The sequence below is a fragment of the Myxocyprinus asiaticus genome, chromosome 29 (assembly GCF_019703515.2).
Source record: "Myxocyprinus asiaticus isolate MX2 ecotype Aquarium Trade chromosome 29, UBuf_Myxa_2, whole genome shotgun sequence".
NCBI lineage: Eukaryota > Metazoa > Chordata > Actinopteri > Cypriniformes > Catostomidae > Myxocyprinus > Myxocyprinus asiaticus.
This window is the reverse complement of record NC_059372.1, coordinates 22,455,510-22,470,588: the sequence shown is the minus strand read 5'-3', so window position 1 is coordinate 22,470,588 and position 15,079 is coordinate 22,455,510. Positions and strand designations below refer to the sequence as shown.

Here is a 15,079-nt window from a genome sequence, read left to right as displayed (position 1 = left end):
GTGTGAATGTAACCTTAAATTTATATTTCCTATTGATACACTAAAGCTGAAGATATAAATAACCATCTTAAGACAAATGTTTTTTGTGAAACATCTTAACTGCCCAAGAATTTTGCACAGTACTGTACATATATTGTTTATATGACTTTATATCATTACATATAAAAACATATACATATAATATACAGTATGTATAAGTATATAACATATGTATAAACTGTATATTACATATACATATAATAATACATAAAGAATGTATTTTATAAACATAAAATACATGTAATTCATATAGTTTTATTGACATGTGCTGGTCCTTTAAAAATATATTTCCCTTACTTTCTCAACAATATTTTTGAAACATAATCAAATGTGATGTGTCACACAGAGATGTCTGGGAACATCTTTTAACTGTTTTTCTCTGTAAATTATACAAATTGTACTTACAAAAAAACATTTTCATTTTCACCTTCATTTTAACAATATTTTACTGTAAAAGAACTGTAGAATATATTTACAAAATGTACAATAACATTATACACTCTTATCTACAAATTATTATTTATTTATTTTTTACAGCTTTATAGTATAATTACAGGCATTGTTTTGTAAAACGAATATAAAGATTCACCATATATAGTAACTTGGTTGGTATGGTTTTACTGTAGCATTTTTACATTCTTTTACTTTCAAAATATCTTTTACAGTGTTCACACTCTGACGTACATGAGGCATATATTACGTAAAATTACAAGAGATGAAGAAAAATCTCATGGCCATTCTGGTTTTTGATCTGTCTGCACAAAACTCTTCCAGGCCAGTGATGCAGGTACAGCTTAACAAAAGATGACGTTAATGCATAGACAAAGGCAGACATGCAGACATAAAGGTCAATAAAAAAGGAACGCAGGACGCTTTGTTCACGGGTCCTACCTGTTTGACTACCATGATGGTATTGCATTCTTCTGCCAGCTTCCCCTTTCTGATTATTTTCGTATATAAATATTTACAATCCAGCCCTGACATTTCCACCTTATCAAAAGGGTACATTAGTGGCATTGTTACCTGCATCACTCAACAGCAGCTGATAAATTCAATACTCTGGGCGCCAGACAAAAACCTCTTTAATTTGGGTTCAGTGAGGCTGTGGTTATGGACAGGAGGGGCAAAACTGAGAACAAAGTAAATCATCTTCCAAGGGCTATAAGGTTCATTGGTTTCCGTCATAGTTTACAGATGGACTGCAAACCAGCAACTAATTAAATAGGGGCTCCTTCGACCAATCAGATAACACAGTCGTGCAAAGCTTCTAGTTTCCTTGAGTACATTAGAGCTGCCTTGACTAGATCAGTACAGCACAGCTTAATGCACTACACTGAAGCAGTGATTTGGAGCACCAATGTGATTCCACTTTTTTATTCTCTTGTCTCTAGTTACTAAAGAAACAAATAGGGAAATCAAAAAGAGACATTGAATTCAAAGGATACAACAATTTTATTGTGACTGAAAGACAAACTTCCATTACAAATAAATCCCAGTTCAGTGTTGTTAAGACAATAAATAGAAGTAAAAAATAAATATACTATTAAATAAGGTACAAAACAATTGGCCCAATTAAACTGGTTTTTGTTTGTGTGGAAATATGTCCAAGAGTGGAGTCTATATGTTGTACTGAGCTTTTCAAATATCATTAAAGTTTGAAAAAAGTAAAGTCAGAGCAGTGTAAAACAAATCAAGAGTCAAAACCAAGACCAAAATTTAAAATGTCCCTTTTCAAGCATGGGGGCCCTGCCATCATTACAGTTTGCCAGTATAACATTCCTAAACCACACTTTATGAAGGACAAGATCAACTGCAAACAAAAACATTAAATATGTCATTTCAAAATATGGAAGAGCCCATCTGCATTCAGCATCTAGAAATATTAAGAATAAAGTTAAATTAAAGTGATAGTTCACCCAAATATTAAACATTATCTTATAATTTACTCACCCTTATGCCTTCCCAGATGTGTATGACTTTCTTTCTTCTGCTGAACTCAAAGAAGATTTTTAGAAGAATATCTCAACTCTGTAGGTCCATACAATGCAAGTGAATAGTGGCCAGAACTTTAAGGTCCAAAAAGCACATAAAAGCATTAAAAAAAGTGATCCATATGACTCCAGTGGTTAAATCTGTATCTTCAGAAGCAATATGATAGGTTTGTGTGACAAACAGATCAACATTTAAGTCCTTTTTTACTATAAATCTCCTCTTTCACTTTAAATTCTTCTTTTATTTTTGCCGATTCGTATTCTTCATACATATCACCTCCTACTAGGCAATGAGGAGAATTTATAGTAAAAAAATGACTTAAATATTGATCTGTTTCCTATCATACCGCTTCTGAATATATGGATTTAACCACTGGAGTCTTATGGATCACTTTTATGCTGCCTTTATTTTCTTTTTGGAACTTCAAAGTTCTGGCCAACATTCACTTACATTATATGGACCTACAGAGCTGAAATATTCTTCTAAAAATCTTAGTTTTGTTTTGTTTTTTCAGCAGAAGAAAGAAAAGTCATACACATCTGGGATGACATTAGGGTGAGTAAATGATGAAAGAATCTTCATTTTTGGGGAACTATTCCTTTAAAAAGAACTGCAATATGTTCCAATTCCATAAGTGGCCTTAGTTAAGAAAGTTAAGGACATTAGGTATCTGTTTGTATCCTTTGTAAATACAACTACTCCTAATCTTTATTTTTTTTATTTTTTTACATTAAATCATTAACAGACCTTTCCATACAAGAGGGACTAATTTCTACACTTCCATTTGAAACCATATTGAGGTTGATCCTGTAAGTCTCAGGAAATAATCAAGGAAGGTCAATGCGTAGCATAACATTTCATCCCAGCATATCTTGTATCAGTTAATCATAAACCGAAACTGCCAAAGATAGTCTACACAATACTCAGCTCTAGGCAACTATGCTTTAATCTGCTGATACAGAATGAATAACAGATCATGGTGTATCAACCACATATCCCAGTAAACATAACTGTGTGTAGATTTCTTGTGATCATTTCCTTAGTTTGGAAGGATTGTCGCTCGGTGTAAATATCTCAAAGTCAAAACCATGCATTTGTTTTCCTGTTTCCGTGCATGTATTCCCTTTTGATTTCATCCGATGTGACACTTTATAGGTCCGCGTGCCAAAAACTGTCCCATAACCTTTTTTAAATTCCATTTTGTCATTTTGTGTGCACGGTGTTTCCTTCCATCTTGAATGCCATCATGGCAGTAAACTTCCATAATGATAAGGGATGAGACAGCCCGCATTTAAACTGTGTCAGTGCTGCTGCTGAGACTTCGGATTTAAGTGCTATTTCATGGTGGTGCCTTCTCTCCTCTTGTTCGTAGAGAACATTTTGAATTTAAGGAAAGACTTGATGGTTCAAAGCATATAGCACTGAGAGTGTAATTAAAAAGCAAGCGTCATCAATCATGGCCAGCTCAAGCCTTGATAGAAACCAGAGAGCATTACAATCACCTTGATCTCAGTGGAACATCTCTAAGTCTCAAGTTAAACCCATAACCACCAGCTCTGATTCCACATTTCAGCTGGTAGTGAAAGGCCTGTTTGTATATGTCTTCCATGGCACCAAACTGATGCTAAAAAGTTTAGTCAAGCACAAGGCACTTCTCTAAGAGACCATGCAATGCGAATTCCCCTACAAAACAGGCCACGTTTGTGTTTGGCTATAAGATCAGAGTAGACTAGCTTTGACCGTTCTCTGTCAAAATTAAGCATGCATATGAAACTAAACAAATTAAAAAACGAAACTAAAGAAATTGCTATACTTTTCTCTAAAAAATATAAACATATGCATATGGTAAAAATATATCAAATGTACATGGTTTGATTCAGACATCAATAGCTTCTTAATTGTTTTACACGTTTTCAATACTCCCCCCTCCATTTTTGATAAGTACATCAAATGAAAGTCTCCATGGCTCTGAGAGTCCATCTTGATAGGCTGGAGGGTTATGGCCAGGTCCAGGGCTGACACTGCAGTCCAATCCCAAGGCGGTTTAGAGTTCATTCAGTCCAAAGCCAGAGGGTTTGGTCCCTTTGGTGTATTTCAAAGACAGTTCACACTGCAAACACACTCAGGGTGCTGGTTTGGTCCTTAAGCCCCAAGATGCTGTAGGCAATCCTCTTTAAATGCCCTGGCAGACGTACTCCAATGTTACGGATATCCCTGAGAAGTGAAGGAAAAAAGCGTGTGAGAATGGGTGGGAGCTAGAAAATTACACATAATCTCATCTCTGAAAAGGTAATTTTGAGGGAGGCCGTGCACGCAAGCAACGCTTGACAGATGGCATGTTATCCAGGTCCTAATTGCATTTTTAATTAGCGCCTTGATGATTTAACAAGGATTCCCTACACCCACCATGAATCAAAGCTGGCAGCCACAGCCAGTGGAGAAACTTGTAAATAGTTTCTGGTTTGAAAGAGTGCAACCAGATGACAACAAATGGAACACTCAGCCATAAAACAAAACAAAAACGAAAAAGAAAAAAGGACAAACACATCAAAGACATTTCTGGTCCTCCACACAAAGTTCACCAAAGCTTCCATCCAAGCTAAAAACACCCACAGGAGCTGAGCCAAAGGTCTCAGGGCTAGAAGCTACACTGTTTCCACAGAGTCACCCACTCTATTCATATATCCCAACCCCTTCATCAGTCAAACTGCCTCCTCCGTGAGGTCCAACACTGTTGTCTTTACCTCCACATTCCCTGCTGGAAAATGTAGCTTAAGCTGGTTTTAGAACATGATTGCTGGTTTCTAGCTGGTCAAAACTGGTCATTGGTTGATCCAAGTAGCAGGCAGACCATCTTGTACCAGCGATAAACCAGCCTAAAGGCATATTGCAATGAAAGTGAATGGTGACTGAGACTGTCAGTGTGCTGAACAACTAATTTTTGTGTTCCATGGAAGAAAGAAAGTCATACAGGTTTGGAACAACATGAGGATGAGTAAATGATGACAGAATTTCTTCCTTTTTAGATTAACTAACCCTTTTAAAGTTGTCAAGCTGGTTTTTGGAATATCGTAGATGGTCCAAGCTGGTCCAAACTGGTCACTAGCTGGTCCAAGCTGGTAAAAACTGGTCATTGGCTGGTCCAAGTACCATCTTGGACCAGCAATAAACCTGCTTAAATGCATAGTTTACCCCAAAAAATTACATTCCGTCATTGTTCTGTCATTATTATTCTGTTAGTTTCAGTTACCATTCACTCTCATTGCATTTCAGTGCATTGAAAGTGAATGGTGACAGACACTGTCATTCTGTTGAACCTCTCCTTTTTGTGTTGCATGGCAGAAAAAAGTCATACATGTTTGGAACAACATGAGGATGAGTAAATGATGACAGAATTTCCTTTTTGGATTAACTAACCCTTTCAAAGTGGTTAAACTGGTTTTTGGATTATGGTAAATGGTCCTAGCTGATCAAAACTTGTCATCGGCTGGTCCAAGTAGTGGGCAGACCATCTTGTTTACAACAAACGTTTTTGATTACTGAGACCATCATTCTGCTGAACATCTCCTTTTTTTGTTCCATGGAAGAAAGAAAGTAATACGGGTTTGGTACAACGTTGGGCTGAGTAAACAATGAAAGAAGTGGTCAAGCTGGTTTTTGGAACATGGTAGCTGGTCGACTATCTAATGACCAGCTTGAACCTGCTAGAAAACAGTTAAAATTTTCCAAAACAACTGCTAGCTTGAGTTGGATTTTTCTAGCAGGGTCTGTGCATTCTCGTCTACCATTACTTCTCTCTTTTATCTCTCAAGTCCTGTCTTTTAAGTCCAATCCTGTTGATTTGAGAGGGAGTAGCCGCATAGCCTCATGAGCCTAGCAGGCAGGAACAGTGGTTACTGGCTGCAGTGGAAGCACAGGCCTCAACTAGTGCTGTTGGTAAAGGGAGGGATGAGAGATTCTGGCGAACAGTGGGAGGAAGGGAGGGAATGCATGCCACAATCCACCACATCCAGGCCACTAAAAAATAAGCCTATTCTTTCTTTCTTGCCACAGTCTTTTCCAATCAAGCTTGCCTCAGCTAATAGAATTTTAAGGTTTATATGTTTTATTATATGAAAATGTCATTAACGTCTTAAGGTGTTTACTCCAAAAAGTCTTGTAAGACGGTTAAATAGTTATTACTATTTTTACGTGGTTTCCACGTTGGCCAGATGCAGTCAATCATAAATGTTCTGTGGCCGTGCAAGCTTATCCTTGTAACCAGATCATACATTTGAGTTACATTCAATTACTGGATCCCTAAAGCAAAACATGGAAAATATTTGTATGTTCTTCAAGAATTATTAAAAGTTATAGATACCATCTTATTTAAATACGATCTTGTCCTGGCCAATAAGCCTCAGCATAGGCTGTTTCTGATTGTATGCCACAGGGAAAACAGTTCTCCAAATGCACAAAATTCTTTCACAAATTCCCATAACTCTCAGTTACAAATTATGTTCATCTGGGAGCATTTTGTTTAAAGGACAATTTGCATAAAACCTCACAAGTTGTGTACTATACAAGCTGGAAGAGTGAAAAGACGGCAAAATATGATTTTACACAATAAACAGTGATACATTAAATGCACCTTAAGCTAAATTTAAGCTAAATCTTTCTAATTGGGCTGCCAAACATAATGTGATAACTTATGAGGTTAAACATATTTAATGCTCCTGAATATATTTATATGTTTACTTTTCCGTAGCTCGCCTCTCGTTTATCAGTAAATTATGAAAAAATATTCCGGGTTCAATACAAGTTAAGCTCAATCGACACCATTTGTGGCATAATATTAATTGACATGAAAAGTAATTTTGACTCATCCTTCCTTTTCTTTAACAAAAAAAAAAAAAAAGCAGATATCTGGGTTATAGCGATCAGGCACTTAAAATGGAAGTGAATGGGGCCAATCCATAAACGTTAAAATACTCACTGTTTCAAAAGTATAACCATAAGACAAAAACAATATGCATATTAACATGATTTTAGTGTGATAAAACCACTTACTAACCTTTTTTGTGTAAAGTCATATCCAATTTTACAACTTCGCTGCCATGACAATATGTCAACAAACTCTAAAATGACTGTAAAAATGATGATTTTACAGCTCAAATAATACATGAGTTTTAGAAGAATTAATTTATGTCCTTTTAAAATTATATGCTTCACATTTCTGCCTTTAAACCCTCCAAAAATTGGCCCCATTCACTAACATTTTAAGTGCTTTTATTTTAAAGAAAAGGACAGACGAGTTTTTTTGTGGTAATCAACATTATGCCACAAATGCTGTCAATTGAGCTTAAATTGTATTGAACATGGAATATTCCTTTAATGACTAATTTACAGTATATGTTAATTCAGTTAAAATAGGATTTTTTTTATTTTTTATAATTTTATCCCCTTTTCTCCCAATTTGGAATGCCCAATTCCCACTACTTAGTAGGTCTTCATGGTGGCGCGGTTACTCACCTCAATCTGGGTGGTGGAGGACAAGTCTCAGTTGCCTCCACTTCTGAGACAGTCAATCCGTGCATCTTATCACGTGGCTCGCTGTGCATGACACCGTGGAGACTCACAGCATCTGGAGGCTCATGCTACTCTCTGCGACCATGCACAACTTACCACGTGCCCCACTGAGAGCGAGAACCCCTAATCGTGACCACGAGGAGGTTACCCCATGTGACTCTACCCTCCCTAGCAACGGGCCAGATTGGTTGCTTAGGAGACCTGGCTGGAGTCACTCAGCACGCCCTGGATTCGAACTCGCGACTCCAGGGGTGGTGGTCAGCGTCAATACTCGCTGAGCTACCCAGGCCCCCCTAAAATAGGACTTTTAACAAAAGTAAAGTCATTTGCAGTCTCTGTATAAATGTACTTATTATTGAAGCCCAAAAAGTGTGAATTATCCTTCACAAGCGAAACTCACCATTGATGGTACTAATGGTAATGAGAGGCCAACGCTAGGGCATCAATAAAACATCTGTCACATATTTTGCTTTCTTTCCTTAAAAGCGCAACTAAATGCATTGTAAAGGAATATATATATATATATATATTGATGGTCTTAGCTGGTCTCCCAGTCTAACCAGCTGAGAAGTGCCCAAAACCCTACTAAAACCAGCCAATTTACCAGCCTTACAATTAATTGTTTTAATTTATTGAAAATCCTAGTTTCAAACTGATTCCAGTAAAGTCAATCTTAATATTCCAGGACATGTCACGCCAAGGAAAGAAGAAAGCAAATGTGTAAAAATGCACTATGGACTGTCTGTGATCTCATCTAATTGTTCACTGCAACTCTTCCCTACTATTGGGTGCCAAAGGCCCAGAATGATGGGAACTCTGTGTTACTCACTCGCTCTTCATCTGCAACACCTGCTCCATGCTGACAATGCCGGCTATGCTGAAGTTCTCATTGTACTGGCTCATCTTGATGGACTCCAGCCACTCCACCACAGACCTGAAAGGAGAACCATCTGAGCCACTGGTGCTGGGAAGCCGAATGGAAACTCTGACAAGGACAGAACACAAATACATTCAGCAAACCACACAGTGAGTTTTTTTGGCTTTCCCTTGTTGTAATAGTTGGGTGGGAGATGTACTGTACACTTCAAGAGAAAACCTGTCTGTTCAGTTTTAGAATCTGATAAAGATATGAAACAGTCAGACATTTTACCCTTTTGCACGCATACAGTGTGATAAACATCAGAATGCCACACCATTCTGAGGTCCCATTGGTACATGGTGCATGTCTTAACTTCACCAAGGAATGACACTGCTTGAAGAACCATTTGAGTTTCTTGAACTAATTCAAAATTGTGTAAGGGTGTGTTCACACTTGGCAGGTTTGATTCTATTAAAACGAACTCTGGTGCGATTGCTCTGTTAGTGCGGTTCATTTGAACAAGTGTGAACGCTGCCATCAGAACCTTGGTGCGCACCAAACAAGCGGACCAAGACCGTCTGAATAGTGGGTCTCGGTCCGCTTCCAAACGAACTCTGGTGCGGTTCGATTGATATATAAATGCAACATGGACTAAAGATGTCTAAACGGACCAAAAACAGGAAGTAATTTGCCTAATACTGACCTCAAGTATACATGGCTCTTCTCATCATAGGAGCTATGTTGCCCATTACAGCTCGGAACATGCGTCGAACTGCCATCAGCTGTCCTTGCAGCACATCTTCATTTGTGTGTGCAACGGAGGAATTCCTGGCGCTGTTTTGACTCCTTTACAAATTTTATTAGCTCTTCGTTTGTTCTCAGCTGGTAAAAATACCACCATATATACAGGTGCATCTCAATAAATTAGAATGTCGTGGAAAAGTTCATTTATTTCAGTAATTCAACTCAAATTGTGAAACTTGTGTATTAAATAAATTCAGTGCACATAGACTGAAATAGTTTAAGTCTTTGGTTCTTTTAATTGTGATGATTTTGGCTCACATTTAACAAAAACCCACCAATTCACTATCTCAAAAAATTAGAATACATCATAAGACCAATAAAAAAAACATTTTTAGTGAATTGTTGGCCTTCTGGAAAGTATGTTCATTTACTGTATATGTACTCAATACTTGGTAGGGGCTCCTTTTGCTTTAATTACTGCCTCAATTCGGCGTGGCATGGAGGTGATCAGTTTGTGGCACTGCTGAGGTGGTATGGAAGCCCAGGTTTCTTTGACAGTGGCCTTCAGCTCATCTGCATTTTTTGGTCTCTTGTTTCTCATTTTCCTCTTGACAATACCCCATAGATTCTCTATGGGGTTCAGGTCTGGTGAGTTTGCTGGCCAACACCATGGTCATTTAACCAACTTTTGGTGCTTTTGGCAGTGTGGGCAGGTGCCAAATCCTGCTGGAAAATGAAATCAGCATCTTTAAAAAGCTGGTCAGCAGAAGGAAGCATGAAGTGCTCCAAAATTTCTTGGTAAACGGGTGCAGTGACTTTGGTTTTCAAAAAACACAATGGACCAACACCAGCAGATGACATTGCACCCCAAATCATCACAGGCTATGGAAACTTAACACTGGACTTCAAGCAACTTGGGCTATGAGCTTCTCCACCCTTCCTCCAGACTCTAGGACCTTGGTTTCCAAATGAAATACAAAACTTTCTCTTATCTGAAAAGAGGACTTTGGTACACTGGGCAGCAGTCCAGTTCTTCTTCTCCTTAGCCCAGGTAAGACGCCTCTGATGTTGTCTGTGGTTCAGGAGTGGCTTAACAAGAGGATTACAACAACTGTAGCCAAATTCCTTGACATGTCTGTGTGTAGTGGCTCTTGATGCCTTGACCCCAGCCTCAGTCCATTCCTTGTGAAGTTCACCCAAATTCTTGAATCGATTTTGCTTGACAATCCTCATAAGGCTGCGGTTCTCTCGGTTGGTTGTGCATCTTTTTCTTCCACACTTTTTCCTTCCACTCAACTTTCTGTTAACATGCTTGGATACAGCACTCTGTGAACAGCCAGCTTCTTTGGCAATGAATGTTTGTGGCTTACCCTCCTTGTGAAGGGTGTCAATGATTGTCTTCTGGACAGCTGTCAGATCAGCAGTCTTCCCCATGATTGTGTAGCCTAGTGAACCAAACTGAGAGACCATTTTGAAGGCTCAGGAAACCTTTGTAGGTGTTTTGAGTTGATTAGCTGATTGGCATGTCACCATATTCTAATTTTTTGAGATAGTGAATTGGTGGGTTTTTGTTAAATGTGAGCCAAAATCATCACAATTAAAAGAACCAAAGACTTAAACTACTTCAGTCTGTGTGCATTGAATTTATTTAATACACGAGTTTCACAATTTGAGTTGAATTACTGAAATAAATTAACTTTTCCATGACATTCTAATTTATTGAGATGCACCTGTACATATATAAATTTAACAAGTGCATTTCACCCAGCAGCCAGCATTATTTTGGATGTTCGGCAAAATCTGTCCAATCAGGTTGTGACTTTTTCCTGATGCCTTTTGTTTTGTAGCTTTAGGTTCTGTGTTAAAAATGGCAGTGTGAACGTTAAGCGAACCAGGACTAAATGTATCATTTTCTTTTTAGGTCCGGACCAAGAGGACCAAGAGAACCAAACTACAAGTGTGAACACACCCTAATAGATGGTGCATGCCTCAACTTCTTGCTGTTCATGTTTTGAAAGCTTCATAAAAGCCATTGTAAGAATTCAGAGAATAGTAGCTCCAAAAAGGCATTTTGACACTTAAGGCGTGCTTGAAAATGTAGGAATGTCATTGCATTAAAAAAATAAAACATCAAAGCAACTGGCATGTACTGTGTAAAAGTTTTAGGCAGTTGTGAAAAAAGTTGTTTAGTGGAGATGTTTTCAAAAATAATCCCATTAATAATTTGTGTTTATCAGTTTACTTCATTCAAAGTGTAGTAAAGTGCTCAATTGTTCTAAATGAAGTATTTGGACACTTTCTGGTTTTCAACTCTTAGTGTAACATAACTATAGTTAATGTGTTGAACTACACCTTTGGTTACTCTGCCAAGACATTTGTGTGAACTTGAGGGGAACTGACAAAAAACCACCTCGACACACTGAGTTGGTTAAAAGTGAGTTTTGGGTTTGTGCTGTGCTCCTACCGAGGGTCAAAGTCTGCAATGGCCTTGAGAGAATCTGGGCTCTTGAGGAGTTTGTCCAGTAGGCTGACAATGTCACCGAAGCGTGGCCGCTTGGAGCGATCTTGGAGCCAGCACTGTAACATCAGCTGATATACAGCAGAGGGGCAGTCCATCGGAGCAGGGAGCCGGAAAGCCTCATTAATGGCCTTCATTACCTAGCAAAGGACAGCACAAATGCTCAGATCTAAGACATTTTGCTCATATGATGAAGATCCTTCAGCAGATACACTAAGTTACTGTTCAAAGCTGGTGTGGAGTGGCCTGGATATACCTCATGGTTACTCATGTCCCAGTAGGGCCTCTCTCCAAAGGCCATGACTTCCCACATGACAATGCCAAAACTCCACACATCACTGGCTGATGTGAATTTCCTGTAAGCTATGGCCTCAGGAGCAGTCCAGCGAATAGGAATTTTTCCTCCCTATTGGAAAAAACCATACAAACAATTCAGGACAACCCTTGTAATTTCTGAAAATCCAGAAAAAATAACCAGGTTTTAACCAAATAAAGACATCTGGAGGTAGGCACAGCTTCAGAGAACATTCCAACCACAAATTTATTGAATGTCTCTGTGAACTTACACTGGTGGTGTAGGTTCCTTCAGGGTCATCCTCCAAAACACGTGACAAACCGAAGTCAGACACCTTGCACTCCAGGTTACAGTTGACCAAGATGTTGCGGGCAGCCAGATCCCTGTGTACATAGCTCATGTCTGAGAGATATTTCATTCCGGCTGCAATGCCACGAAGCATGCCGACCAACTGGAAGGACGACATCTCGCCATCATGATCCTTAAAAAAAAAATCTGATTTTAATTATTCAATTTTTTTTGTGAAACTGACAAAAGGAAATTCAGACTAACTTATCTGATTTATTAAATCACTTGAGATGACATGCCATTGTCATCTGTTATAATTCTGCTGTCTCCAGCAATTAATTTGACAAACGTACCCTCAGGTATTTGTCGAGAGCGCCATTTTCCATGTACTCAGTCACAATCATGGCATGCTTAACTATAAAAAAAGAAACAGACAAAGGTACAGAGTTGTTTTACATCATAAAAGGCAAATACCAATTCCCCTGAAATACATTCAGAAGTAACAACACTTTTTTTTTTATTGTAATGTATTTATTAAAATATTTTTAAATAATTAGATGATCTAAGTAAATTATTCTTTACTTTTTAATAATTAAAATTTATTAATGAATCTATTTTAAAATAATTATAATTATAATAAAATATTGTAATTTCAAATTTCAAAAATACTTTTAAATAATGTATTTATAAAATGTATGTATAAATGTATTCATACAAAATATATGTCATGTCTAGATGTGTTTTTGTTCATGTTTTGTGTTCATGTCTTTTATTTTAAAGTTTAGTTCCTGTTCCTGTTCAGGTCATGTGGTTTCATGTCATGTTATTTCCTGTTTCCATGCCATGTTTGTTCCTGTTTCCATGGTCATGTGATTTCATGTTTCCCTCCATGTTCATCTGACTTGTCATTGGTTATCATTGTCATGTTTCTCCCTTGTCCATGTATTTAAGCCTCATGTTTGCCATTGTAACTTTGTTGGATTGTTCAAATCAAGTCAAGTCAATCAAGTCAAGTTCATGCTTTTGTATTATTATTTTTTTCACGTTGGGAGTTACAGTTTTTGGATTTCACGACTGATAATAAACTGCACTTGGGTTCATCACACATCATCGTCTTCATCGTCTGCCTATCATTGCCAGCATCATTACAATATATATATATAATTTATTTATAAAATGTATTATTATATAATTACAGTTGAAGTCAGAAGTTTACATACAGCTTAGCCAAATACATTTAAACTCAGTTTTTCACAATTCCTGACATTTAATTGTAGAAAACATTCCCTGTCTTAGGTCAGTTAGGATCACTACTTTATTTTAAGAATGTGAAATGTCAGAATAATAGTAGAGAGAATGATTTATTTCAGCTTTTATTTCATTACATTCCCAGTGGGTCAGAAGTTTACATACACTTTGTTAGTATTTGGTAGCATTGCCTTTAAATTGTTTAACGTTTTAGGTAGCTAAGGTCCTTAGCTGTTGTTCTGGGATTGAGTTGCACTTTTCACACCAAACTACGTTCATTTTTAGGAGACAGAATGCGTCTCCTTCCTGAGCGGTATGATGGTTGCGTGGTCCCATGGTGTTTATACTTGTGTACTATTTTTTGTACAGATGAACGTGGTGCCTTTAGGCATTTGGAAATTGCTCCCAAGGATGAACCAGACTTGTGGAGGTCCAGAATTGTTTTCTGAGGTCTTGGCTGATTTCTTTTGATTTTCCCATGATGTCAAGCAAAGAGGCACTGAATTTGAAGGTAGGCCTTAAAAATACATCCACAGGTACACCTCCAATTGAGTACAACTCCTTTCATAAGCTAACTGGCTAATTGTCTAAAGCAGTGGTTCCCAAGCCTGTTCCTGGAGGCCCCCCAACACTGCACATTTTGTATATCTCCCTTTTCTGACACACCCAATTCAGGTTTTGGAGTCTCCACTAACGAGCAGATCAATTGAATCAGGTGTGCTTGATTAGGGAGATATCCAAAATGTGTTGTGTTGGGGGGCCTCCAGGAACAGGGTTGGGAACCACTGGTCTAAAGGATCTGCATAATTTTTTGGAATTTTCCAAGCTGCTTAAAGGCAGAGTTAACTTAGTGTATGTAAACTTTTGACCCACTGGAATTGTGACATTTAAAAGTGAAACAATCTGTCTGTAAACAATTGTTGGAAAAATGACTCATGTCATGCACAAAGTAGATGTCCTAAACGACTTGCCAAAACTATAGTTTGCTAATATGAAATCTGTAGAGTGGTTAAAAAAATTAGTTTTAATGACTTCAACCTACACTGCCGTTCAAAAGTTTGATGTCACTTACTCATTCTTTATTATTATTTTTTCTTCACATTTTAGAATAATAGTGAAGTCATCAAAACTATGGAATAACAGAAATGGAATTATGGGAATTATGTTGTGACTAAACAAAATCCAAAATAAATCAAAACTGTGTTATATTTTAGCATCTTCAAAGTAGTCACCCTTTGCCTAGAATTTGCAGAAATGTACTCTTGACATTTTCTCAACCAACTTCTTGAGGTATCGCCCTGGGATGCATTTTAAACAGTATTGAAGGAGTTCCCATCTATGTTGGGCACTTACTGGCTGCTTTTCTTTATTATTTGGTCCAAGTCATCAATTTCAAAAACTTTTTTTTTAAATACAATTTTAGTTTTGTAATGAAATAAATTAATATGGTGGCACAATTATATTTTTGTCTACAAAACTAATTTCAAATATTTAAGCATACGCCTTCAGATCAAAAAGATCTTTAAGA

At 37.5% G+C, this 15,079-nt stretch overlaps 1 protein-coding gene across 1 annotated transcript in view; it reads right to left on the bottom strand.

The window, feature by feature from the left end:
- Positions 1-316: 316 nt before the first annotated feature.
- epha2b (eph receptor A2 b) overlaps positions 317-15,079 on the bottom strand; it is a 40,704-nt gene continuing 25,941 nt past the window's right edge. The window contains exons 12-17 of the mRNA XM_051662045.1: positions 12,657-12,718; positions 12,287-12,496; positions 11,977-12,126; positions 11,667-11,860; positions 8,429-8,584; positions 317-4,245 (exon numbers count right to left, since the gene is read on the bottom strand). Of these exons, the coding sequence (XP_051518005.1) occupies positions 4,137-4,245; positions 8,429-8,584; positions 11,667-11,860; positions 11,977-12,126; positions 12,287-12,496; positions 12,657-12,718 (881 nt within the window). The 3' untranslated portion in view covers positions 317-4,136. The remainder of the gene's footprint in view (positions 4,246-8,428; positions 8,585-11,666; positions 11,861-11,976; positions 12,127-12,286; positions 12,497-12,656; positions 12,719-15,079) is intronic.